General features: G+C 61.8%; 1 protein-coding gene across 1 annotated transcript in view; it reads left to right on the top strand.

Moving 5' to 3' along the window:
* The first annotated feature begins 749 nt into the window (after nt 1-749).
* The window catches only part of GALNT9 (polypeptide N-acetylgalactosaminyltransferase 9), a 53,667-nt gene continuing 27,144 nt past the window's right edge, over nt 750-27,272 (top strand). Inside the window, exons 1-2 of the mRNA XM_069497334.1 lie at nt 750-990; nt 20,203-20,383. Coding sequence (XP_069353435.1) covers nt 750-990; nt 20,203-20,383 — 422 coding nt within the window. The remainder of the gene's footprint in view (nt 991-20,202; nt 20,384-27,272) is intronic.

A 27,272-nucleotide genomic window follows, 5' to 3' on the forward strand; every position in this document is an offset into this window, starting at 1 on the left:
TCCTGCCCCTGCGCCCCAACAAAGGCACAGACCCGGCCCACCCACGCAGACAACGCGCTCTGAGAGCGACCCCGGAGGCGCTGAGTTTGGGGTCCGTCCGACTGCGCCGGCCGCTGGGAGCCCCGGGCGTCCGGGGTGGGGGGGGGTCGTGGGAGGGAGGGAGGGAGGGAGGGCGGAGCGCTCCGCCCAGCCGCACCCGGACGCCCTTGGCCTTGGCCGGGCGCGGGCGGCCGGGCAGGACCGGGGGGCGCGGGCCGCGGGCGGGGCGGGCCGCGGGCGGGGCGGGCGGGGGCGGTCCCGGCGGGCGGCGGGCGGGGCGGGCGCCGCGTGCATGCAGATGAGCTGCGAGGCGCGTCACTCCGCACCGGCGCCGTGGCTGCGGGGCGGGCAGCAGCGGGCACAGCAGCGAGCGTCCGCCGGCCGCGCGTCCTCGCCGCCTCCCGCGCCCGGGCCGCTCTCGCCGCTCCCGGGCGGGCCGCGCCCTCTGCGGGGATGCGGGCTGCCCCCCGCGCCCGCGGCCCCGGGCAGCCCCTGCGCGCAGGGACCCCGGGCGGCGGCCGGGCGCGCTGAGCGCGGCGCTGGTGCTGAAGGGACAGCTCCCGGCGCGCCCCGGCCCGCAGCCCCCGCCGCCCGCAGCTCCCGCGCCGGCTCCCGGTGCCCGGAACGCGGGCCGGGCGGAGGCTCCTGCGGCCGCGGGGCCCACGGGGATGCCCCGCGGGTGAGGCAGCCCCCAGCTGCCAGCCGCGTTCATGGCGGTGGCCAGGAAGATCAAAACTTTGCTGACGGTCAACATTCTGGTTTTCGTGGGCATCGTCCTGTTCTCCGTGTACTGCCGCCTCCAGGACCGCTCGGCCGAGCTGGTGCGGATCCTGCGCGGCGCCGACCGCCGGGCGCGCAGCCGGAACGCCAAGGCGGGCGCGCTGGCCGACCGCGAGGCCATCCTGCAGCGCCTGGACCACCTGGAGGAGGTGGTCTACAACCAGCTCAATGGTGAGACGGCCGTCCGCCTGGGACGGGGCTGGGCGGGGGCGTCCCGGCGCGAGGGACACCACCCTGTGTCCCAGCCGCTGGAACCCAGGGCGACCCGGGCGCCGGGATGGCCCAGCTGCGCGTGGGTAGAAGCTCCTCTGTGCCCCCTTGGGAGGGAGAAGCCGAGGCAGATAGGGAAGGGAAGGACGGGGACGGCTCTTCCGGCTCCTTTCTGCCCACCCAGACATTCACTACCCAGCGGACCCTCGCTAACCACCCGCACGCCCCAGCCATGACCCCAGGCTTGTTCCCCAGGACAACTTGAGCTTCTCTGCAGCCGCCTGAAGGGCAGGCAGCGCGGCCGGGAGCGAGGGGGGCAAGGTCTGTGTGCCTGGGAGCTGTGGGGCGTCAGGGCTTGGACTGGACTCGCTTCCCGCCCCTCCTTGAAGATGGGGGAGGGCGGGTGGGATGCTCTGCCCTTCCGAGGCTGCTGTGGAGTCTTGTGCCTCGGAGGCTCCAAGGTGTCCACCAAGCTGTGACCGCGGCCCAGACGGCCTCCCAGCCTGGGGACGGTCAGGGCTGCGCCAGGAAGTTGTGTTGTGGGAGGAACAGGGGGCCATGACCTGGGACGTGTGGACGGCAGGGGCTGGGCAGGAATTAGTCACCTAAGTGAACCCAGGTCACGGCGCCTGGGAGCTCCAGGGTCCCCAGCAGCGTCTACAGAAAGCCCGGCTGCGCTGGGCCTGTGTTTCACCAGGAGCAGGTGCAGGCCGGCGTCAGGCGGGACGGGGCGGGAGGCCGCAGCTGGTGAGAACAAGTACTTTTCCACTCCGGGATGCAGCAAGCAGAACACGGCGGCTGCTCCGGGGCTCGCTCTGCGCCGCGGTGCCAGGAAGGAGGAGAAAGTTTGTGTGTCTGCATCGTTAGCGGGCGTCCTCTTTCTGCTCAGTGCCGGCGGTTCTGGCTTCCGCCTTGGCAGCCCCAGCAAGCCTCCTCCAGAAAGTGTTGGTGGCAGGCTCAGGTGGGAGGTGTCTGAGAGCCGGGGCTGTGTGGGCGGTGGCTCGGCCCTGCGCTGCCGGCCTGCAGTATGTGTGGGAAGGCGTGGGGTCGCCTCGTGGTTTCCCGCGGGAGGGTTGGGGTGCAGCCAGGCCCCCCGGGCAGCAGCTCTGGAGGGGAGGCAGGGTGCTAGCCCCGGGGGAGGGTTTGCCTGAGCCTCGCAGAGCATCCTCGACGTCCCCGGCACCTTCTGCTCACCCAGCCTCCTGACTCTGCTGCGGAGCTGGTCTCACGAGCACCCGGCTTCTCTGGTCTTTGCAATTCAGCTGGAGCCACGAGGGGAGGAAAGTTTGGTTCAGGCAGCCACTTGGCCATTCCGGCAGCGTGATTCATCTCCTGGAAGGCGGTCTGCCCTGGTAATAGCACATAGCTTTATTGAAGTGCGGTTGCCAGGGTGTTATGGTCTGTTTTATGGGGAGAGCTGGAGGGTTATATAAAAACATTGGCAGCGCGCGGAGGTTGTGTGACATCACGAGGGCAGCTCGGCTGGGGGCACCTTTCCTGCCTCGCCCTGCAAGGCGAGAGGAAGCAGCGATGCCCAGGGCAGAAAACCCGGGACCTTTGGCCAGCTTTCCTGACGGGGAGATAATGACGTGTGTGGAGAAGGTGGCCTGTGTCCCCCACCCCACCCAGCCTCTCCCTAGCACTCTCTTCTTTCCTCTCTTTCTCTGCCTGTGCCACCCCCCTCTGTGTCTCTCTCTCATTGTTTCTCTCTCTCTCTGTCCCCCCACCCCCCTGTTATGAGGCTGTGTCTCATCTCTCTCTGTGGCCCGTGTGCCTTGCACAGTGTCTAAACCCACTTGTCAGTCAATATCTCTTCCAGGAAATGACAAGAGACACTGACGTCTAACACTCGTCCCAGGTGGGTCCCTGAGGAGAGGTCAGTGCAGTCTCGGGGTCGGCGTTTGCTCCCGCGGAACCATTTGAAAGCCACTCACTCCCCTCTGACTCTGGGGAAGCTTCTCTGGTTACGAGTGGGCAGAGGCTTCTTGGAGGGGTTGCCGGCTCTTTCCACCAGGTGCTGGAAATGCAACAGTGATTCCTGGGTGTTCCCACCGGATACTAATTCAGCTGAGTTTAGCGAGGAGGGGAGAAATCCCAAACAAAATTGATTTATAGGTTATATTTCCTCTGGCTTGAAGGAGCTGGTGGGGGTACGGATGTCCGGGGAGGGAGGGGCCCCGTGTGCACTCGAGCTGGGAGGGCAGGACATGCCCACACCCTTCCCCAGGGGGCAGCGACCTTCACTGGGGACGCCTGGCAAAGAAGTGCTGAGAGGTGTGTGCGGATTCAGATTCATGGCACCCAGGAGAAAATATTCATTAAGGAAACACAGTGTAGTCACCTCTTCTATGTACATGAGAGTTTGCTTCTAAATTCAGTGCTCAAGGCCAGAAAAAAGCATTTATAGACAAACATCTTTCTGAATATCTTAAATTGCTCATAAAATACAGCAGCCGTGGTTTTGTGCATGCAGCCGGCACAGCGAGTTTTATGAAAACTCAATTTGAGAGTCTTTGAGCTCAGTGAAAGGAGAAGTCCAGGCATTCAAACCCGTCCGCCTTCGAGAAAATGCACAAGTCACCCGTGAGGGGAAGTGCTGACGAGCGGTCCCCAGTGCTCCAGGTGTCTCAGGTCCCCCCGCTCTGGGGCCATGCGAAGCCTCTACAGGCTCATTTACTTTGTTGTAGGCGCCGCCGGGCAGGGCAGGGCAGGGCAGGGCCTCCCCCAGTTGGGGGCCTCAGGTCGCTGGGTCCCGCTCTGCATCCAGAGAGGAGACTTGCCCACCTCCAAGACACAGCGGGTCACCGTCCTGCCTCCAAGGTCCCGTAGGAGGGAGGACTGGAACCAAGGGGAGAGCGGGGATGGGGCAGGGAAGTTTGCATTTTGGTTGTTTGCTTCGAGGGAGGTAGTTTCTGAAAATCAACACATGTGTTGATTCCTTCCAACGTGACCTGCCCCAGCCCAGGTCCTACAGCCCTTGTTAGGGTCAGAGAGGGTCAAGGCCGTGGGTAGCTCACTGCGTGGCTGGAAAGTGGAGCCCGTGAGGCAGGTGTGACCCACAGGGCTGGAAAACTTGGTGGTGACGGTGACGGTGACTGTCGCCGGGAGGGGTGCTTGCTTCAGACGGACCTACGTTTCTGCGGTTATTAAAAGCTTAAGTTAAAAAAACAGAAAGCCCCATCGTGGCTGGCCGGGCACTGGTCACAGATGGTCCTGGAGGCGGCGGCCTCCGTCAGCTTGGTGATCTCCGCCCAGCCCTTCCCACGGCCCTCGTCTGGGGACGCCGTCTCTGTTGTCCCCCAGGCCTCAGGGATTCCCACACGGCGGCACCGTCTTGCCATGTCTGTGTGTGGCACCTGGCCTGGGTTCACTCTGGGGGGGCGTATTTGTGTCTGTTTTGTTCCGGCTCTAATGCCCAAGGCCCACGGCTTACCGCGATCACAGTGCTCTGCGAATATCTGTCGAATGAGCAAGTGAGTAGCGTTTTCTCCCCACAATTCATTGTTTCTGTTTGAATGAATGTATCACCCCCACACCGATGACTAGAAGGTGACTATACAAGTGGACGCGGTGGGAACAAGACCAGGCCACGAGGTTCCTGCGGGGTCCCCGGCCACCAGAGTCCTGCTCTTTCTTTGTTGGAAAGGAAGATGCCCAAGTGAGAGGGTCGTGCAGGGGACGTCCTGGCATGAGAAGAGATCGGGAGGCTACGGGAGGCTCGAGAGGGGAACCGGTCTCGGGTGTGAGCCGTCTCGGCGTTGCTGAACTGGGTGCCCCTTTGCTGCCAAAACTCACGCCTGGCAGGCGGGGCCTGCCGGGACCAGCCCGTCCCTGGGGCTCGGGTCCGTGTGCAGAGCGGTGGCCCGAGGCAGACGGCTGTGGGTGCAGGGCCTGGGGGGAGGGTGCTCGGCCTGCGGGATCTTTGATCAGGAACCCAAATCCCGCTGCAGCCTCAGCACGATGAGTTACCAACAGTAAAGCCCCAGCTGGGCCTGGAACAGAGAGGCGGTGGGGGCGGGGAGAGAACGACACCGGCTGCAGGGGCAACTTTCTAGACATGCAGGCGGCTCCCCCACAGCCGCCAAAGATGATGGGGTCTGCGTTAGCGGGTGGCAGACCCCACGGCTGCGGCGGTGAGCTTGGGGAGCCTGTACAGAGATCCCCATCCGGCCACGACGGCCGGCAGTTGGCCCAGCCGCCCTCCATCCCGCGAGCAGCCCAGGCTGGGGTTCGAGGTGCCGTCTCTGGGCAGCTGCAGGAGGACAGCAAGCCCGTCCCCACCCCTGCGTGGAGGGTGCCCCCTCGGCATCGTCTCCGTGAACAAAGGACGGACAGACGCAGGCAGAACAGCCTGCAGGAGCCGCAGCCCGACAGGGGCAGGGGAGGATCCGGGGGTTGCCCGGCTGCTGCCTGCACGGCTCAGAACCCCCGCCGCCCCCCGCGCCTGTTCCCGCACACGCCTCCCTCGAGCGCCTCCCGGGTGTGGATAAGGTGTCGGTTTCTAAAAAGGGGCTCCCGGCTTCCACTGTGCACAAGCAATTCCATTTTGGAAACACGCTAAGATATTCCACTTGGTAGGAATGTGGTTTCCACCGGAAAGCGCTTCCTATTCATTTGTGAGTTTTAATTCCGAAGACGGCTCACCGCCGGCTCCAGACGGCCTTTCCAGCCGAGGTTGTCCGTCTCCAGCCTTCCCCGGCTCTGCCTGTGAGTGGCAAGGTCCCTGCGCTGCCAGTCCCGACAGTCGGAGTTCATGGCCGGAAAGATAGCGCCGTGTGTCCCGCGCCCTGGCTGGTCTTGCCTGGAGTGGCAGTGGCACGTCACTGCTGTGTTCCCCTGCGGGTGATTCATGGGGTGCCCCCCGCCCCCGCTCAGTTTCACGGCCCCCCCATTGTAGCTGATTTGCTACAAAAAGTGAAAAAACAGCAAACACCCCCGTCAGAGCACCAGTACCTCCGCTGGCCACACCGGGTGCACAGCTGTTGACAGGGCTGGCTTTTCCGTTCTCCGACATCCTCCGTGCGCCCGGCTCTTGGAGACGCCTGCGTTTCACTCAATCCGAGGACACCGAGGACATTGCGGTTCTGTGGTGTTTTCTCCTCTCTGCATGTGCTGCTCAGCCTGCAGGGCTGCCCCGTGTCCGAGGGGGGACCCCGACCCCCTCCGACTGCAGACGAGTGGGAGCAACGGAGCCCTGGGCGCCGGGGACGAGCTCCGCGCAGACCGGCACCTTCCGGTCTTGGGGAGACGAGTTCGATAAACACGTCTCAGGTTATTTCCCGCAGGGCAGCGGCCCTCAGCAGAGATGGCTGTGTCCGCATACCTACGTCTGCAAGCCCAGTGGGCCCCGAGCTTCTAGGAATAACTCACGCCGGCGGTGATCCCCGACTTTGAAGTGTGCTGGGCTAAGTGATTGCATTTGCAATTCAGCTCCGCAATCTGCATATTTCATAATCCTAGAACTATTTTCTGAAAGGACAGTTTATCCTTCATTGGCTGGAAACTTGACAAAAATAAGTCTTATAAATTTCCACGGCAGACGTGCAGGCGGGAAGGGATCCCAGGCTCAGGACCCCTCGGTCAGCGTCTCTGCCCCCGTCCGAGAGCCAGGGGCCCCCGCGGGGAACGTGGCTGGACAAGCCGGGCACCGGCGGGGCCTCAGCCCGGGACGGCAGTGACCGCGTTGGCTTCCCGACCCCTGAGCGGGTGGTTGTCTGTGTCAACTCGAGTCTGGCAGTTCCCCCTCTAACTGCCGTCCACACGGGGGAGAAACTCACTTTCTGGGTTGTTTAAAAGGTACTGAAGAGCCGCGTTATCTCGCAGCACGGAAGCGAGGCCACGTGTCTGACGGTGGCTCAACACACGTGGCCGCGTGGGCCTCCCCACCCAGCCTCCCGCCGCCGCCTCCCCAGGAAGCGCCCAGATTGGAGTGGTGGCTCTCACGACCCCATGTCTGCAGACCACGCAAACCCCACGGCCAACTTCCCGCGGACACCCGTGACGGCTGCCCACGTGTGGAAATAGGACGGGACACCCTGTGCAGAAAGGATGAGGGACCCGGAAGCGGGGGCTTCTTCATGCCAACCCTTGTCCCCTCCTGGGGGCCTTCTGGGGGGCTCCGCAAGTAGGTCACGGGCCGTGGTGCCTCCGGTGCTGGAACTGGCGCTCCCAGGCCCAGCCCTTGCAGACCACGGGCCTCCGTCTATTTGGATGAAGGTGGCATCTCGGGCGTCCAGCAGCCATTCCTGCCTCACGTAAACCCAGTTGGCACCGGGCTCCTCTTCCCTGACAGTGCTGGTATTTTGTTCCTCCTGGATGTTTTGTGTTAACCGTATGCTTTGATGTCACGTTGAGACGTTGCTCCTGTCGACCACCGCGGCTTTGGTGCTACTGGGCGTCACCCCAGCCCAGCGGGTGGGAGGCGGCTGCCGGGACCAGGAAGTGGCCGGGCTGGCCTGGACGGTGCCCGGTGGTGGGGGGTGGTGTTGGGCCACGGTGGGAGGACACACTTTGGGCCTGGGAGGACGGGGAGGCTGCAGGGTCTGGGGGTGTGTGGGCTGCCGGCGGGGCATCCGTGGACGCAGCTGGGCTGGGCTGTGTCGTCAACGTTACGGAGAACACGCTTGGGAGTCGTTGGCCACACGTGCTGTCCGGGGTCACAAGCCCAGGCGAGGAGAAAGTGCAGGCTGAGCCCAGGGCGCTGGGCAGTGAGGACCCAGGTGGAAGGACCCGGAGCGGGACCCGCTGTTGAAAGGCAGCAGCCGAGAGGGCAGGCGACCAGCACGCCGGGAGGACGCGGGCCCAGGCTGGCCATTGGCTCAGCACGGAGGTGACCTCGACAGAGCCGGGGCAGCTTGAGGAGGGGGCAGAGGGATGGAAAATTAGGGACAGCAACGGGGCAGCCCTCTCAGGTGCTCTGCGGCCGAGCTGAGCTGCTCCTCCCAGCACCCCCGGGGCCTTCGCTGGGGAGCCGTGCAGGGGTGGGTGGGGGGTGGTGGGCCGTCTTGCGCAGCACCCTGGCCTCCCCCACAGGGCGCTGGTCACCCCAACCCCAACCCCAGCCCAGTGTGGTAACCAAAGTGTCTCCACGTCTTGCCAGCTGTCCCCGGGGCAGAACTCACCCGTTGGGCGCTGAGATGGGGCTGAGCGGCCGGGGGAGGGGCTGGGGGTGTGTCTGAGACGGGAGGGTGCAGGCCACGTGCGCACGGAGGGGTCTGATGGCAGGAGGAGGGGAGAGGAGGTTCGCAGCCCTGTCCTGCAGGGGTGGGAGGCTGCACCCGGGGCAGGTCCCGGCCAGCACCTGGGTCAGCGCCCCGCGGGCAGGGCAGGCGCCAGCATCGCCCCCGGTGTGGGCAGGAGGCTGCGTCCGCCCTTTTCCCAGCGAGGCGGGAAACAAGGTCACCTGAGGCTGAGAACTGCAAAGCGCCTTCCTTTTCTTTTTCCTTTTTTAGTACAGATAGAGCACTAAATAGATTTTTCCAAAGAAAGTGCGTTTGGCTATATGTTATCTGTCTCCCTTCAGAACAGGCACACGCCACAGGCGTGTTGTGAGGTGGGGGTGCTGGGCCTGGCTGGGGGGCCCCCCGCAAGGTGGGGAGCAGAGCCCGTGTCTGCCCGGCCTGGCGCCCCCTTCTTGGGGCCGGGGGCCGAGGGAGGCCCTGAGAGCCGAGGACCAGCCTCGTGCCTGGGCCGAGAGGGGACCGGCTGGACCAGGTCACTCCAGTCCGCCTGTCACCTCCACCCCGAGGAGCTGGGCTCCTGCCTCTGTGGGTCTTTCCCGGGTGGTGGGGGCAGTGGTGGGTGGGGGGGAGAGACGAGTAAGGGCCGAGTGTGGCTGGGGAGGGTGGGCTGCGTGGCCCCCACCTTGGACGCCCTGTGCCCACTGGCCTGCTCCGTTCTCGGGGTGAAGGCTGCCCCCTTTCCACTCTCCGATGCCCCGTCACGTCTCTGATGGAGACCCGGGCAGGGGCTGCCTGTAGTCCCAGCATAAAGCTGGTTTTTCCCTCGGGCCATTGGACTGGTGCCCTGCGTGGTTTTTTTTATTATTATTTATTTCAGGATATTATGGGGGTACAAACATTTTGGTTGCATGTTATGACTTTGCCACACCCGAACCATGATTTGAGGTGTGACTTCCCCCCACAACCCTCACCACGCCCGTTAGTTGTGGGTTTACCCCCCCGCCCCCCGGGTGCTAACGAGGAGGGATGCGGGATGCGTTCTGAGCCCCGAGGGCTGGCGCGCTTGGTCCTCTGCGCCGCCTCGCCTCTGGGGCTGGCTTCCCCCAAGGAGGCAGGACCCCGCGAGGGCGAACGGTCGGGGGTCGGGGTGGGATTCGAGCCCGGGCACTGCCCACGGCGTCCCGCAGAGACTGGTCGCGAGGACGCGGCCTGGTCAGCTCAGTGCTTGGGCTGTTACGGCTCCTGCGTCTCACAGCAGAGAGGGACTATTTTTACTTTTAACAGAATAGCTCAGTCAAATGACCTCTGTGTGTAGTCCCAATCTGAGGCCCAGCAAGCTTTGATTTTATTTCCAAGTCAGAAAATAACGAACAGGGTCTGGATTCTGCAAGGGACTATTTTCACACTGTTTTGAGAAAATTGCGGAAAATGCCTGTGTTAATATTCCGAGTGCTTGAGCACTTAGCCGAGGGCAGGGGAAGCTGACAAAATTATCTTAATCGGTGGGAACAGAGTGTTGAGGTTCAGACATGGGCTGGATCCCCGGGCTCAGGGTCCCGGCCCCTCACAGCCTGGGGCAGGCTGCTTCCCGGCCTTGGTTTCTCCATCTGTGAAGTGGAGCAATAGCACTGCTCACCTCTGGGCCGCCCTGAGACTGTGGTTGAGGGAAAACCACAGGTTTTGTAGCAACGCCTGACGCGCACTGTGCTCGGTGAGGATGGAGCATCGGCCGATATTTCTCATTTCCGCCATCCTGACCTCCCCAGCCCGACTCCACTGGATCAACCCCCAGATCCTTTTCAGATACGGCCCCACCCCTGCCCAAAGGGCATAATCTCCAGCTTCCACACAAAATCAGGGAGATGGTTCAGTCCAACTGGCACGTCATCCCTAGAATGAATTCCGTGTTGTGCGGAGGGCAGCGGGCGTGCCCGTGCGCAGAGCGTGGCGTCCTCCTCTGGGAGGTCACGGCCAGGTAGAGGGAGGCGCAGCCCGTGCCGCCTGCTCTCTGGGGCAGCGTGTCTCGGGCGATGCAGACGCTCACAGGAGCGCAGGGAGGATGGCCGTGAAGGGCAAGTCGGGACAGCTTTGTGGAAGAGGAGACGTCTGGGCCCCACATCTGCAGTGGGACAGATCTGGGTCCAAACCCCAACCTGGTGACCTTGAGCAAGTCACTACCCCTCTCCAAGGCTTGGCTTCCACATCTGTGAAAAGTGATTTTCCCTTCATGAGAGGACAGCTGAGGGGATTAAACAAGATGATGCAAGTAACATGCTTGGCAAGATGCCCTAAATGTGGCAGGTCTTGGTGGGGAAAGACAAAGGGTCAGGATGGGGCAGGGTTTGGACAGGTGTATAGCATGACACCTGGTGCAAAATAGGTCCTTAGTAAGTATTTATTGACTGTGGTCAATATATGTGGATGGGTAGGTGGGTGGATGGGATGGGTGTATGGATATGTGGGTAGATGGATTGATGGGTATGTGAGTGAATGGATGGATGGGTGGATGGATGGATGAATGGATGGGTGGATGGATGGATGAATGGATGGGTGGGTGGGTGGATGGATGGATATGTGGGTGGGTGGGTAAATGGATGAATGGATGGATAGGTGTGTGGGTGAATGGATGGATGGGTGGATGGGTGAATGGATGGGTGGGTGGGTGGATGAATGGATGGGTGGGTGGGTGGATGGATGAGTGTGTGGGTGGATGGATGAATGGATGGGTGTGTGGGTGGATGGATGGATGGATATGTGGGTGGGTGGATGAATGGATGGGTATGTGGGTGGATGGATATGTGGGTGGATGGATGGATGGATGGGTGGGTGGATGGATGGATGAATGGATGGGTGGGTGGATGGATGAATGGATGGGTGTGTGGGTGGATGGATGGGTGGATGGATGAATGGATGGGTGGATGGATGGATGAATAGATGGGTGTGTGGGTGGATGGATGGGTGGATGTATGAATGGATGGATGGGTGGATGGGATGGGGGGATGGGTGGATGGACATGTGGATGGGTGGGCAGATGGACAGGTAGATGGATGGACACTGTAGGGTGAGCAAGGCCAAGCACTGAGAAGGGGAAGGTAGTACCTGGAAGGCTAGAGTAGGAGGGAAGGCCAGGAATGTAGGTTGGGTCCCAGTGGACCTGTGTGGAGGTGAACACACTCCGCACAAGTGTGGGGCTGGGAGCTGCATCTTTGTCTTGAGCGTAGGCAGCAGGGGCGTCCTCCCTGCGGGCAGAGACACAGAGCCACAGACCCTGCCCAGGGCTGCAGGGAGCCTTGCTGCCCTGTCCGCAGGGGTCAGGGGGCATTTTCCTTCCCGGGGCTGCAGAACTGAGACCAGATTCCCTCGCACTTCCCTGGCAGTCTTCCCTGAGGTCTCCTGTCTGTGGCCCCCGAGGCTGGGCCGGGCCCAGGGGGACTCCAGAGTCAGGGTTTGAGCAGAGAGTGGAGCCCGATGGAGGCAGGGTATGTCCCTACCAGAGAACGGGGTGGGCTGAGAGAGGACGGAGGGGGCCTGGCCACTCTGACCGTCGCGGAAGCTCCATGCCGAGGTTGCCAGCTGGGTGTCAGGGCACCGAAATATCCCATTATCCCATCCCTGTCCCCTGGCAATCACTAGACCCAGCCCTGGGGCCAGCAGGCATTTGTCTCTGCGTGGAGTAGCCGTGGGATGTTTCTGCCTCCACGCGCCTCACAGAGCAGGGAAGGCTGGGAGATCCATCCTGCCGGACACTTCCTGGCACTTCTTATCTCTCTTGCTTTGGCCCCATAAATATTCATATCAGTCGAACACGAGTGTTATGTGTGAAGATTTATCAAACGCTGTGTTAGTCTCAGTGAGAACATATTTTACAGGTATTGCCGCATCCTGTACAGTATTCACGGCTTCCTGGCTGCAGAAGGGTAGCCCGTCTTCCCACCACTGACACCCTGTTATTGGTTTGGGCCCCCAGGGAATCTTAAAAGTCCTGTCTGTAGTGAAATTAGCTGTTGTACTTGGAAAGAGTGGGCACAGTTGAAGCTGGGAGAGAGACGTTATCTACAAAGGCAAGCCAGGGTCTCTCTCTTTTTATCTCCACTTTGCAATCACCAAAATTAATAGCCAAGCATGTTGAATCAGTTGACATTTTTAGAGGCGGAACTGAGAGAGGGGGGCCAGGAGCTGGCGGGATGTTCTGCTGCTGCCGCTCCCCCTCCCCCCACATGCTCACTGCCAGACGTCAGCAGCCAGGGTCAGCACCAAGGTCGCAGGCACACGAAGGACACAGGCCGGGAGTCCTGTAGGCAGCAGCAGTGATCTCCCCACTGTGGTGGAGGGGGGTCCGGCCTGCTGGGCGAGGCCAGCAGTGGGGGGGCGGGGGCGCTGGTGTCCTGGGGTCCGAGGGCAGGACCTGTAGCGGCTGCCTGGTCTGAGCCGCCTCTGCGCTCTCTGCCGGTTCTCGTTCATGGTGTCTCTTTCCCTTGTGCGCCTGGTCTCGCTGGGCTGTGTGCTGGTCGTTGTCCTTGAATGTTAACTTGCAGCCGTGATTTGAGGCCTGGGTGGGGGGGGCGCCTCCTCTGGGGAGGATTGCATCTGTTTCCCCAGGTCTCTGGTGGGTCCGGGTAACCCCTCTCACGCCGAGTGCAAGGCAGGGGCCGCCGGGGCCACCACACAGCAGAGTGTCCTCGTGGTGGGCGCCTGGTGCCCCCATCAGTGGGAGGGGGGTGTTTTCTATTTGGCTCCTCTGGTTTCCACCCCTTCCTCCCTCTTTGAAATTTCTGGGTTGCAGAGCTCAGAACACCCCTTTGGGAAAAGCAAATTATAGGCTCGCTCCTCTCTCCAGACTCCCATCTCCCTGCACTGTTGGCCCCGTGATTTCTCGCCGGCTAGCCGATGTCTGTCACTCCCTGGAAGGTGACGTCGCCGTGTCCACGTCTGACACTCTTCATGGTTTTCTGACTCACCACCTGCTGTAGTGGGGAGGGGGCTGACTCGAGCCCCTTCCCTGGGCCACCAGCGCTGCGTGTCCCCAGGGAGGGTGGAACCTGCAGGGCTGAACCGTGGACCCAGCCGAACCCCAAAGTGGGGGCCGCCCCGGCTGTTTGACAGTCGAACCCCTCGGGCGGCTTTGCTGGGGGAGGGCGTCCCTCGCCCCTTCCGGAAGGTTTCCTCGCGTTGCTGCCTACCCTCGGGTTCTCCTGTGACCGGCAGCCTCTCCACTTGGGCTGTTTCCTCCCGGAAATTGGCCTCTGTCGCTGCGGCAGATGGAAAGCGGCGACTCAGCGAGAAGCTGGGAGCTGGGAAGCCGCACTTCCTTCCAAGTTGAGAATTCACAGCCGCCCACTCGGCCCAGGTACTGCGCGTGGGAAGAGGCGGGTCGGCCAAGTGCGGAGTGATCGGGGGGCCGGGGGAGCTCGGGGGGATGGGCAGGAGCTGCAGCCACGGCTGCCACCCCAGGAGGTGCCACGTCCTTCTCGGTGGGGCCGTGGGGGGAGGTTCCTGGTGCGTGTTGTCCTCGAGCTCAGCCCCCGGCTTCTCTAGGTGAGAGAATTCAGAGTCCCCGAAACCGGGGCCTCTGCGTGACCTGGCTCCTTTACCTCTGCGTGTTACCGACCCTGACTGAAATGCCCACTGCACCGTGGTTTGTTTTTCTCGTGGAACACGGAATCCAGACTGCTGCCTCCGCTCTGAGCAAGAGCATCGAGTGGAGGATGTGGCGGCTGGGTGGGTCTCCCCTGGCCAGCGCCCTGGAGCAAGGCCGGGTCCCCCCAGTTGGCCGAACCTCGGAAGTGCTTGGCCGTCATTTCCAGATTCCAGTGCCCAGGCCACACCCAGACCTATTAGATTAAACTCCCTGGAGGTGAGACCCAGGTGTCGGCGGTTTTCAAACTCCCAGGTGACTCCGCTGTGCAGACAGGTTTAGAACCACTGACCCGAGGCAGCTGTCTTTGACTTCACCAGAGCCCCGGGTCAAACCACCCCAGTGTTTCTGATTGGGTTTGGGGAAGGGCTCGAGAGCTCTCGTTCCCAACAAGCTCCAAGCACCCAGGATGCTGCTGGCCCGGGGTCCCCACCTTGAGAACCACTGTCCTGAGAGGGGGGCTTCTGTGGCCCCAACTTGGCTCTTCTGGATCCAAAGCCCCGGGCCCCAGGCGACCCCCCGGCTGTGGCCACATCACTCCCGTCCCTGCCTCCTCCTCACATGGCCCGTCCCGTGTGTCTCTGTCCCCTCTTCGTATGACAAGACCAGCCACACGGGGCCTGGAGCCCGGCACACTCCGGCGTGGCCTCATCTGACCTTGATTACGTTGGCGAAGACCCTGTTTCCAAACAAGGTCACATTCACAGTGCCCAGGGGCCAGAGGACACAGTTCCACCCACACCAGCCTGCACGGCCTGGTCTTTCATGTCACCGCCGTCCCCAGGGTCCAATCATGAAGCCGGGCCGGGGGAGGCGAGGACAAGAGTGGACGAGTCCTCAGGCCCAGCTGGCTGCCCAGGCCGGAGGCGGCTGTCCCCACCTGCCCGCTGCCGCGGACCCATCCCACACCTTCACATCTTCCCCACTTCCTTCCCCCGCGTGCTGCCTCCCGGTGGGATCAAGCCATCCTGCCTCTGTGGAAGGAATTCTCCGGGAGAGAAGATCAGGAGCGGATGCTGGGGCTGAGAGAGGCGGGGGTGGGGGCAGACAGTCCGGAAACCCTGCAGGGAGGCGCCCGTGTGCGACCTCCCTTAGAAGCGAAATCAGATCTGCAGGGTTCCACTGTGAAGCTGTCACGGATCTTTCCGGCTCTGGAGAACCGTGGTGGGGGGAGGGCAGACGGCTGAGACCCCGCACCCGCCTCCCTGAGGCCGGCCTCTCACGCTGCTCCCCTCCCGCTGCCGTCGCCCCTCCCGGCTGGAGCCCCCAACCCAGAGCCCCCAGCCCCGCAGCCCCCCACTGCCCCCGGGCTGCAGGCGGGTCTGCACCTGCACAGATGCGGGCTCTGAATAGCAGAGCAGGTCTCGCGCCCGAGGGAGCCCGGGGCCATGAGACCCGGCTCCAAGGCCAGCGTCCCCACGTGGGGCCCCCAGACCAGCAGCATCTGTGTCACCTGGGAGCCCATGAGAGATGCCAGCTCTCCACCCCCTGAGGACCTGTGGGATGGTCTGTGTTTAACATGGTCCCCCGAGGACACAGCCAAGTTGCACCCCTGGACTCAGGGCTGCTGTCACCGGAGGAGCTTCCACCTCCAGGCCCTGGACAGGCCCCAGGGGCCCCGGGGGTCGCTGGCTGCCCTGTCTTGCTGGGCCCAGACCTTCATCCACGATCCTCACTTGCTCTGGGCACAGCTTTGGTGCAGGAAGACCACGTCCCCGGAGGGCCCACGCCCCACCGCCTGACCACTGTGTCCATAGCAGTTGCTAAAACATCAAAGGACAGTCGATTCACGTTATTCATGGATCCTGGATTTTCAGATTTTCCTACTGACTGAAATTTATCTGTCACCCCGAATCGATATTCGTGGCTCTTTGGCGATCATTCACGGACATGCTCAGAGCAGCGAAAAGTTTGGCTGCACCAGGCCACGCTCCGCTGCCTCCTCTCAGACCGTACACAAGCGTCCTTTCCACTGTCTGTGGAGTCCCAGATTTCCTGCATTTTTGTGCTTTTAGTTGGTGATGCTGCCGTTGAAAATGTCCCCTGGAGCAGAGCTGAAGTGCTGTCCGGTGTCTTACGCGCGGGAGGCTGTGATGTGACTTACGGAGAACAAACGAGTGTTCGAGAAGCTTTGCCCTGTGTGTGAGTTACGACGCCATCGGCTCTGAGATCAGTGTGGACGAACCATCAATGTCTGTTAAATAAGGTGCCTTTCAGCAGAAATACACTTAAAGTTATGCACTGGTGGGTTGGTGACAATGTGTGACAATGTGTGACCAGAAAGCACGGTGGAGCCGGCCCTGTATTTCCCCAGGACGAAGGGCTTGGCATCGGCTAATTCAGCGTTTCGGAGGCTCCACAGAGCTGCCTGGAATGACAGGAGTCGGCGCATTTCCAAGCACTGAGACATGTGTGCTCCTTGGTGACCGAGTGCCACGGCTGGGCCAGGCCCCGACCACACAGCAACACCAGCTCCCGTCAGTGTGGGCGGGGCCAGCAGAGGACAGGCAGCATCCTTCCGATTAGAGCACGGCCACAGAACAGCTCAGGGGACAGGCTCACTGGCAACACGTGTGACCAAAGGCCAAGCTGACGATACGGAAGTCGAGAGAGTGGAAGTGGGGACTGGAAAAGGGAGACGAGGTGGAGCAGGAGGGAAGCCTCCCTCGACGGAGGTGGCAGAGGGAAGACAAGGCCGGCAGGTGGGACATTGTCACGTAATTAACGGGACAAATTTCCCAGAGCCAGGCCAAGGCTCAGCACTCAGATTGCCGAGCGCGGGTGGGTCCCTCCGCGATACGCCCTGACCAAATCTCGGACGCCAAGGAGGAGAAAAGTCCCGAAGGCTCTAGAGAGAGAACGGAGGAAAGAAAAAGCAGCCCACAGAAGGCAGAGGGGCCGGCGCTGGGTGGGGGAAGGACGCCGGGCCTGGACTTCCCCACCCGGCAAATTACCAGTCAGCCGTGAGGTGGCAGAGGTGTTTCCAGACGTTCTGGGGCTCTGCCGGTTTCCTCTCCATTCAACCCTTCTGAGACGTTCTTTGAGAGTGTGTCTCCGTGGAATGAAAAGGAAGTCCGAGACTCGAGGGGACGTGGAAGTCACAGAACGACAGCCCAGGCTCGGAGTGAGAGGGAACCCAAGGACGGCAACTGGGCGAATACCTGTGCCCGTGAGACGGTGACAGGGGGACGCGGGCGCCGAGGACTGGCCCCGCACTTCCTGGCCTCTCCGAGAGGACCGGACCCTGGTCCACACTCACACCTGTTGGGAGCGTCTGCTGGGCACCACACTGGGCCTGGGCACAGAGCCACGAACCATGCGACCGGGAGCACATGGCTCGGCTTCTCCGTGCCTCAGTTTCCTCATCTGCAAAACAGAGTGAATTGTGGTGCCTGGCTGGAAGAGGCATTGTGGGATGACCAGTCAACGTGTCTAAAGGGTGCAAGCTCTGTGAATACTGTTATTAGTAACTGTTACTGTCATCCTGTGTGTCTCCTCTAACAAGCGGCACAGAAAGCCAAGACCCAAACGTAAAGCAAAACAAAATACGCAGAATTCTGAGACACCAGTGGAGTGTCAGGAAATCCCTCACTAAGTGGCGTGGGGTCGGTGAGTGGGGGTCCCTTGGCGGCTCAGGGCAGGCTCCACGGCGAAGGGTAGTGACGCGATCACAACGTGGCCGTGTCGATTCGTTTCTCAGGGTCGAATCAACCCACGGACGCACCCCGTGGGCAGCGCAGTTTCAGTTACCGGGAAGTGTGGACGCCAGGAGTGACCTGGGAGGGTGTGGCCGTGAGGGGCCGTGAGGGGAGGGAGGCCGCAGGGGCCGCAGACGCCAGCTGAGGAGCCTTAGGTACCCCCTGCAGGCCACACGGTAACCACCGGAACAACCAAATGTAACCACAGCGCAGAAAAATCCGGTGCAGGAGGAGCGGGCAGGGGACGGAGGGGTGCGGAGAACCGGCTCAACTGCTCGCTGTTCACGCCCGGAAGTCACGGGAGATTGTCCCAGGCTGACCACGCGGAACTAGATCTGTAAGCTTCTTACTCACGTGTGCAGTGGACAGAAAGAAAAGACTAGAAACCAGGAGGAAATAACGCCCTTCGGAGAGCGGGGCTTGCGGAGGGAGAGCACAGACGTTAGCGCCTCACTTCCTAGTTTTCCAGATTGTTTGACTCCGTCAACGTGTGCATGTTTCACTCTTACAAGTGACAGAGCGAGGTCCCAACGCCGGGTGCCGCCCCCACACTGGGCAGCCCCCCACCTCTGGCTGGGGCAGAATCGCTCTCCGAGGCCTGAGACCCCCCCAGACCACCCTGCCCTCCTCTGGGGGCATCTCCTGCCAGACTTTGCAGAGTGAAAACACAAGTGCAATATGCAGCATAGACATTTAAAAGTAGCATGATTATATCTTTAGTTTGCAATATTAACGTAAAAATAAAAGTGGAAGTGATTGGTGTCATGTAATTTTCCAATCCTACGCCCAATGTGTATCATTCAATTCTGTGTAAATACCAATGCTTTGTTTGGCCATTTAAAATGGAATATTCCATGAGTATTGACAGTGGAATGTAAAAAATTAAATTATAAAATAAAATAAAATGGAACATTCCAGAAAACTCGAGTCCCCAGGAGCCTCGAGGCTTTGGCTGTGCTGAGTGGAAATTCCACTGGCCGTGTGGGGGGTGAGGGGTGCTGGGGGGTCTTCCCAGAGCTTCATCCCCCCCCACACAGAGCAGAAATCCTACCGGATCCTGCCAGGCCCCAGGAGGGGGTGTCCACGAGAAGCGCCTCTCCCCACGTGTTGCGTGACATCAGTGTTGCGTGACGTCAGTGTTGAGTGACGTCGGTGTTGCGTGACGTCGGTGTTGCGTGACGTCGGTGTTGCGTGACGTCGGTGTTGCGTGACGTCGGTGTTGCGTGACATCAGTGTTACATATTTTCCAAGTTTGCACCTGCCTTGGCCTGAGTGAGGCCCAGAGACCTCTCTGTGCAAGCTGGCGAAACACAGCTCGGGGGCAGGGGTCCGTGCCCCTGGTGCCCACCCCAAAGCCAGGACGCCCCGGAGTCTTCCAGTCAGAGAGTGACAGGTGCTGTCCTTGCACAGGGGACCCTGCTCTGGCCCCCAGTTCCCTCTGGAAACGTCTCTGAGCCCTGGGCACTCTCCTGGCAAACCAACCAACTAGAACCTTCCTCGGCCTGGCTTCTCGGGCACCCACACTGCACACCCCAACCCAGACGCCGGCCCCGTGTCGCCACGGAAGTTCCGTGGGCGCCTTTCCCGTCAACACCTCACCACCCACGAGGGGAGCCCCCTTCCCACCGTGGGCAGTTCTGCCTGTTCTTGACCTTTACGTGAGTGGCCGGGCAGGACGTTTTCTTCTGTGTCTGTTCTTTCCTGCGACGTAACCTTTTCCAGCCTCATCTAAGCTGTTGCGCGCGTCAGTCGTTCAGCCCTCCTCGTCCAGAGTCGCGTTCCGTGGCGTGTGCTGCGTCTGAGTTAAAGTATAAAGACGGCACTGAGGGTGGTGAGGATATGGGCAACTGCTTTCCATTTTTTTAAGTTAATCTTTTTAAATTCTTTGCAATTTTTAAGTTAATTTTTTGAGTCTCACTCTGTCGCCCAGTACAGTGGCGTCGTCATAGCTCACTGCAACCTCCAACTCCTGGACTCAAGCCATCCTCCCACCTCGGCCTCCCGAGTAGCTGGCACTACAGGTGTGCACCACCATGCCCGGCTAATTTTTTTTATTTTTAGTAGAGACGGGTCTCACTTCTGCTCAGGCTGGTCTCGAGGTCCTGAGCTCAAGCGATCCACCCCCACCACGTCTGGCCTAAGTTAATATTTTTGAACATTAACAAGATACTACTTTTTAGAGCCTTTTCAGATTTATAGAAAAATTGAGCAGAGTTCCCATGCACGGCATCCCCTGGCGTGAGCACCTTACACCCACCTAGCGTGTCTGCCACAATCGATGGGCCGATACTGCTAGATATTGATACATTGTTGTTAGCTAAAGTCCTGGGTCTGCACTGGGTCAATATTAATACATTGCTAGATACATTGTTGTTAGTTAAGATCCCTTGGCTCTGGGTTCCTCTGGTGCAGTAAGTTCTGTGGGTTGGACAGATGTACAATGTATCCACCACTGGAGCCTCACACGGAGCAGTGTGGCTGCCCCAGACCCTGCGCTCCACCTGCTCACTGCCCCCGCTCCTGCCCCCAGCCCCCCAGCTCTTCCCCTGCCTCCTCCAGGGTCCCCCAGCCTGTTGGGGAGAGGCAGGGAGGGCGTCTCCGGTGGGGCGCGGGTCTGTCCTGGGGCTGCCTGACCCCCTCTCTCCTGCTCTCCCTGCAGGCCTCGCCAAGCCCATGGGTCTGGTGGAGGGGCCACGGGGCCTGGGCCAGGGCGGCTTGGCCACCACCCTGCGGGACGACAGCCACGAGGCGGAAGGCACGTTTGAGGAGTACGGGTACAACGCGCAGCTCAGCAACCGCATCTCCCTGGACAGGACCATCCCCGACTACAGGCCCAAAAAGTGAGTCTGCAGCCCCGGCCTCCCACAGGGGCCTCCCAGGAACTTCTGGGCATGCCGAGGGCCCCCGGAGGGTTCACATCTAGGGGACAATGGCCGACAGCATCATCCTGCTTTCGGGTTGGCCCCTGTGTTGGTCAAGGTCCTGGCAGGAATTGGCGGGATTCCCAAGTGGGGATGGGCAGAGCCCAGGACACCCATGGGGGTGTCGAGGCACCCAGGAAGTAGAGCAGTGGGAGGCTCTTCTATCCAAGGCTGAGGGGACAAAGGGCAGAAGTAATACTATGGGGGCCCAGCAAGAGCTGGCGCTTTTGGAGATGGGAACACATGGCAGGGACAGAAATTTGGAGAGAAGAAACCACTGCTGACACTGTGGGCAGGTAGGGAGGGGACGGGGAGCCCTCACTCCTCCCACCTGTCAGCCTCTGCTGCTGTCTCCCTGGATAGAGCCCCAGCCAGGGAGCAGGGGAGCCTGGCCCAGCAGCCCACACGGGCCTGGGGAGGGGACAGTGGGCACAAGACCAGCCCAGCCCCATCCTCAGGCTGCAGGTGGTGCATACTGTCCCAGCTGTCCCAGCTGACAGATTCAGACTTGGCAGAGATGAGAAACAGCCTCTCCCAGCAACAATTCAAGCAAAAGTCTCGGGCACGGCTTTCATTGGCCCATGTTGGGTCATGTGCCCATCTGGGAGCCAATCACAGCCAGCAGCCTAGGAGCAGAGTTCACCGATTGGTTGAGCCTTGGTCACACGCTCGCCATGGGAAATAAAGTTGAGGTCAGCATAGTGGGGGCCGAGGGGGCTGGGGAGCAGGCCCTACAGAAGCCACAGTCGCTGGGAAACCGCCGCGGAGCCCCTCATTGTCCCCAACATCCTGCATATGAACCTCGCTGCCATCCTGTGTGACAGTCTAGATGCTGTCGGTTCCAATCGCGGCCATGGAGGGTGGGCTGGGGGAGGGGCTGAGGCTGCCCTGGCGTCCCTGGCACCACTGCCAGAGAGCAGTGATGTCTGCTGACATGAGTCAAGGCAATGTCAGCACCTTCGGGGATAGAAGGAAGTGACCCCACCTGGCTTTGCAACCCCCTGACCTCGCTCGGGGGCTCCAGGCTCCACAGGCGGGTCTCCCTGTCCCTTCCCGCCCGAGCCTGAGCTGTGGGTGCCGTGGAAACCCGTTTGGAGCTACTGGGAGCAGTCGCGTCTCCACCCCCTGACGGAAGAGCAGACGGGGGTGAGCGCAGGAGGGAGCCCCCCTGACCAGCACCCTCACGCCAGCAGTGCCAGAAAGCTTTAATTCTCACCTGAGGCCCCCAGGGAGCTTGTCCTGTGGTGTTACCTGGTGTCCCGGAGCTGGGGGCAGGCCTGGAATGGGGAGGGGGCTAAGAAAACCCAGAGGGGGTGTCTGGTGAGGGGAGGAGGGCAGGGGCTGGGTGTTCTCAGAGCCACTGTAACGAGACACCACGGACCAGGTGGCGTATAATCAATAGACGTGTCCCAGTTCCCAAGGCTGCGCGTCCAGGCCAGGTGCCGCAGGTGAGCCGCGGGCCTGCGTCCGGGTTGTATCGGCACAGGATGGGAGGCGGGAGCTAATCCCTGGCACCGTCGCCCTGGGGGTCAGAGCTCCCGCCTGCAGACCAGGACATGGAGGAAGCCTGTGTAAAACAGGCCTGGTGTGGGAGGGTGACAGAGAGACGCCCCAGACCACACATCTGAGTCCCTGCGCCCAGCAAGCCCTGCAGCTTCCCTCGGACCCGGCGGTTTTGCAGAACAAGGTGCTTTTGCACCGGCCTGAGCCGGGTTTCTGCAGTCGGGAGGCTGACAAGGGGAGGGGCCGTGAGAGGTGAAGGCCGGAGCTGGGCCAGGCGAAGGGGCCCCTCGAGGGCAGTGGCTCCCCGGCTGGGTCCGGCTGTGGCTCAGGCGCCAGACTCTGGTCCCACCTGCCTGCTGTTGCATCCCTTCTGGAATCTTGTGTCCCCCACCCCAGGATTGGGCGGCCTCTGTGTCTGGGCACCCGAGAGAGGAAGGCACAGTGATGCTGGGTGGCCCAGGGCTGGGGCGGGAAGGACCGTGTGGCGCTGGAGCAGGGCAACTGCGTGCTGGGTGGGAGCCCACACGGACCGCCCTGGTGGCCCTGAGAGGGGTGTTCCGCCAGCGCCAGCCACTCCTGCCCAGTCTGACCTCCCCAGGTCCCTGAGTCCCAGGCGTCGGGAGAGGAAACACGGTGGTGGTCTGAGCTGCTTGGGAGCACCCTCGAGGAGGCTGGGGCTGGACTCGGCAAAATGCTGACATTCGGGTTTGTGACGTTAACGGGTGTTTGCGGCACGTGCCATCCTGCACAGAGCAACAGAGCTGCGCCTGGCGCGTAGTAGGTCCTCGGCACGTGTCGTGGTTGGTTAGATAAGTGAATAGGTCGAGGCACGGCCAGTCTGTGCCCACTCGACACTGTCAGACTTTGATTCCGTAAACAGCTTTGCCCGCCAGGGGCCGATCATCCCGTCGGACTCTGCCTCACTGCAGGGGCTGACAGGCCGGTCACCAGAAACACACACAGATGTAGGAGTGTGTGTGCATGTGTGCGTGCGTGTGTGTGCATGTGTGTGGCTGTGCATGTGTGTGTGGCTGTGCATGTGTGTTTGCATGTGTATGTGTGTGCATGTATACATGTATGTGCGTGTGTGCACATGTGTGCATGTGTGCACGTGTGCGGCTGTGCATGTGTGTGTGGCTGTGCACTTGTGTTTGCATGTGTATATGTGTGCTTGTATACATGTATGTGTGTGTGCATCTGTGTACACATGTGTGCGTGTGTGCGTGTGCATGGCTGTGCACTTGTGTTTGCATGTGTATGTGTGTGCATGTATGTGTGCATGTGTGTGCACGTGTGTGTGTGTGCGCATTCCAGCACCGACAGGCAAGTCCATCCAGTCTCAAACCAAAATCCTCCCACTGTCCCCCATTATGTCATTGATTTCCTCTGTCGAGAGGTAGATAGCTGCTCTAATTAAGCGGCGGCTTCAATTATGCCACAAAGCATATAACATAGATCTTGATTATTAAGACCGGCCTGTGGGTAATGAAAGGAAGCCCGGCAAATCCAAATTAAACAGGATCATAAAAACGAGCGACCTTATCCGAGAAGCCGTCCTATAATCCAGCGCAGCAACGTCCCCCGCCCCCCCCTACATGTTTGCAAAGTCTTTGTGCGTGTTAATTGTTTAAGTGTGAGCAGCGTGGCTGTCGACTGTGGTAAGTGCAGATTAGAGGGGGTGAATTTGCGGATCCGAGAACAGGCACCTCGTGCCCGATTCGGGCTCCCAGTGAAGCTTCTCCCCCTAAAGCCCCTATGTTTGGGGTCGTCTTCGTGAAGGCAGGTGTCTCAGGCAATAAGACAGAAAATCCAGGGTGTCCTTGTGAAGACGCGCCACGTGAGGACGCGCCACGCGAGGACGTGCCACGTGAAGACACGCCACCTGCTCCTCGGGGAATGGTGCCTGGTCTCTATCACGGTGTGGGAGCTGCAGCCGGCAAAGCCACGTCCGCACAGCCAGATTCACCCTTCCTCCCCTGGGGGCTCCGTCCCGGCCCGGCGTCTGGCTGGGGAAGGAGGTGTGTCCGTGGGGTGGGGACCCCATGGGTCGCCTGCCGTCCTGGCTCTGGGGTGGCCGCTGAAGGGGAACAGCACCACGGGGCTGTCTCTGCCTTCGACTCGGCTCTGCCGGCCCCTCCAGGCCAGACCTGTAAAGCCCGGAGGCTGACAGAAGCCAAGCAGGCAAAGGCCGGCTTCCCGCCCTCTGGCTTCCCTGGCGGATACGGATTTGCTGGGATTTGTGGGGCAGAGTCTGCTCAACACGGGCCGGCAGGAAGAGCTGGACTGGATGTAAAAACGCCTGCAGTCTCCATGGCCCGGGTCCGGGAGCCCTGCGGGGCCGCACGGGGCGCCTCGGCTAAGGGCAGGGGAGGGGATCAGCAAAGCCACTGAGGGACACGGTGCCCAGCACGTGACATTGTGTGTGCATGTGCCTGCACGTGTGTGTGGATGTGTGTGCGTGTGTGCACACGTGCGCATGCGTGTGCCGGGGAGCCTTTGCCCCCAGCCACCTGGATAGACTGACGGACTCAGTCCTGGACAGGCAGGGCCGACACTGGGGCTCCGGCACTTCCCAGCCCTCTGGTATTCCCAGGTGGCCTCTCCCAGGCTGGTTTTCCCTGGGGTCTCCGGGCCGTGGCCCCCCACGAGGACTCTGCTCACCTCGACGTCCCCGAGAGGCGGGAGCGTGTGGCTGCTGCTGTGAGGACAGGGCGAAGCTTGCTGGCAGCAGCAGTGGTCCCCGGTGACCCGTCTTCCCAGACCCTCCCCGGGAGCTTTTCCCAGAATCATCCGTCACGGGCGACTTCCCGAGTCTGTGTGGAGGCCAGGTCGCGGCTCGCGGGGGACGTGTGTCCTGTGTTCGCCCTGGGCTGCCACTGCATGTACGTCTCTCTCGGGGGCACAAGGGGCGTCTGTGAGTCCCCACCAGTGTCGCTGCCGACCAGGACCTCGGAGGTGGCATCAGGAGCCTCGTGAGCGTCTCTGCTCCTCTGTGGTCATATAAATCCTCGAGGAGAGGCCTCTGGGGCCAAGGTTCTCCTGCCTCTGGCCGAGCCAAAGCCTCCGTGACACGTCCCCGCCCTGCGCACAGCGGCCTGACTCAGCCTCCGCACCCTCCGCCCCGCCTGCCTTCACCCAGCCGCCACCGGGCACCCAGTGGGGCCACCGTGTGTCCACAGAGAGGCCAGCAGAGGCCGGACTTGAGGAGAAGCCCCTAGAAATGCACCCCACGGTGCTGCCGCATCCGTGACCCCACGGCCAGATGCGCGTTTGACCATGTGTGATGCTGGTGGGCGCGGCAGGGCAGGGCTCAGACGGGGCAGAGGGAGACGTGGTGGGGTCTCTGCAGCAGGGCCAGAGCTTCCCCTGCTTGCAAAGGCCCCGGGGCAGGTGAGGGGAGGGTGTGGCCCCAGGTGTGGGTGTACAGAGGCCCCGGGGCAGGTGAGAGGAGGGTGTGGCCCCAGCTGTGGGTGTACAGAGGCCCCGGGGCAGGTGAGGAGAGGGTGTGGCCCCAGGTGTGGGTGTACAGAGGCCCCGGGGCAGGTTAGGGGAGGGTGTGGCCCCAGGTGTGGGTGTACAGAGGCCCCGGGGCAGGTGAGGGGAGGGTGTGGCCCCAGGTGTGGGTGTACAGAGGCCCCGGGGCAGGTGAGGGGAGGGTGTGGCCCCAGGTGTGGGTGTACAGAGGCCCCGGGGCAGGTGAGGGGAGGGTGTGGCCCCAGCTGTGGGTGTACAGAGGCCCCGGGGCAGGTGAGGGGAGGGTGTGGCCCCAGGTGTGGGTGTACAGAGGCCCCGGGGCAGGTGAGGGGAGGGTGTGGCCCCAGCCGTGGGGCCAGCGAGGCAGGAACAGGCCTGCAGCACGTGCTGCCCGGCCAGGAGCCAGCGTGGCTCAGTGGGGTGAGCAAAAGGGAATTGGGAGCGGAAGGGCGGGAGGGGGAGCAGCCGGCTGGAGGAATCCTAACGACCGACTGTTCTCCGTGGCGATGGGAAGCCTGAGCGGCAGCTGGGCCGTGCACAGGTCACCTTGCCAAGCAGGTGGGGCAGGTGGCAGCCGTCCTGGGAAGGCGAAGGGGCCCCTGTCACCTGTCCTGTCCCACGGCAGGAGCAGAGAAGGGCCGGTGCCGAGAGGGAAGAGTGGCCGGGGCGTCTCGGCCTGCCGTGCTCTCAGGGGTGGGAACAACCTGGCCCTGCACTTCCGATGCTTACGCGCCATCGGCCGAGCTCTCGTGTTTGGCCCCCTGAGTGGGTCGTCCGCGTCGTGACCTGACCAGGGGTCAGCACACAGGCCGGGCGGGGCTTCCTCCCTGCGTGGGCACAGGAGGGGCCGCCGTGCTGCAGTTCCAGTCCCTGCGGCCGTGCGCCATGGCGGGGCCTCTGGGCGGCCCTCGATCATGATCACGGTGGCTCCCGCTGAACTCTGACTCCCTCCCAACACCATAAACTTGGTTTATTTCCCGTCTGACAGACATGCTGCTATTTAAGTCCAGAGCGGAGCCCTCTGCTTCTGCCCAAGCTGAGTTATTCCAGGGCCGCTGCGTAACGGTTTGTTTTTGCTCCTCTGTGACATTGGGGCAGGGGGGATGTGCGCCCGGCACGGGCCAGGGTCAGGCGGTCCCTGGTCTCCCCCCAGGGAGGGGCTGCACAGCCGGAACGGGGTGGGCCGAGCTGCGAGGGGGAGGGAGTCGGGGAGGGGCGGCCGACAGCAGCAGCCCCTGTGGCGGCAGAGCCCAGAAACCACGCGGCGGCCCCGCTCACACACGGACACAGCAGGAAACCCGCCACGGCGCATGTGGCAACACGGGTGGCGCCTCAGGGACTGGGCGTCCGGTGGGAAGAGCAGGGCGCGGGGGACCGCGAACCGGGAAAACACATGCAAAACCGTTTGCATCACAGTGTGGAACTCGGGGTGCGAGGGTTGGTGGCAGAGCCGTGGAGAAGGCACCGCCGGGTCACCGCGGTCCAGAGAGAACCTCCTCCCGGGAGGGCGCGGGGCGGGCCGGGCCGTCGCGCACTTTTCCTAAACGGGTGTCAGGCAGGTGTTCACGGCTTCCTCGGCCCTCAGGTCCGACGTGTCGGATGAATACCCTTCCTGTCCGCTCAGTGTTTAATAGGAACAATTTTTTAAATTGAGAAGGGCATTGTCTCGTAAGTAGATTATTTGATGCACAGTAGGGCGGGGCAAAGCCGAGGCATATATGATACATCGCACGGTTTCTGATTTAAACAGCAACTTGTGAGCCGCGAGTATGTGTGACGAACATACTTTAAGTGCACATGAACAGACGAAGGGAGACGGAGCATCAGCCCC

Source organism: Eulemur rufifrons, chromosome 21, assembly GCF_041146395.1.
Source record: "Eulemur rufifrons isolate Redbay chromosome 21, OSU_ERuf_1, whole genome shotgun sequence".
Taxonomy (NCBI): Eukaryota; Metazoa; Chordata; class Mammalia; order Primates; family Lemuridae; genus Eulemur; species Eulemur rufifrons.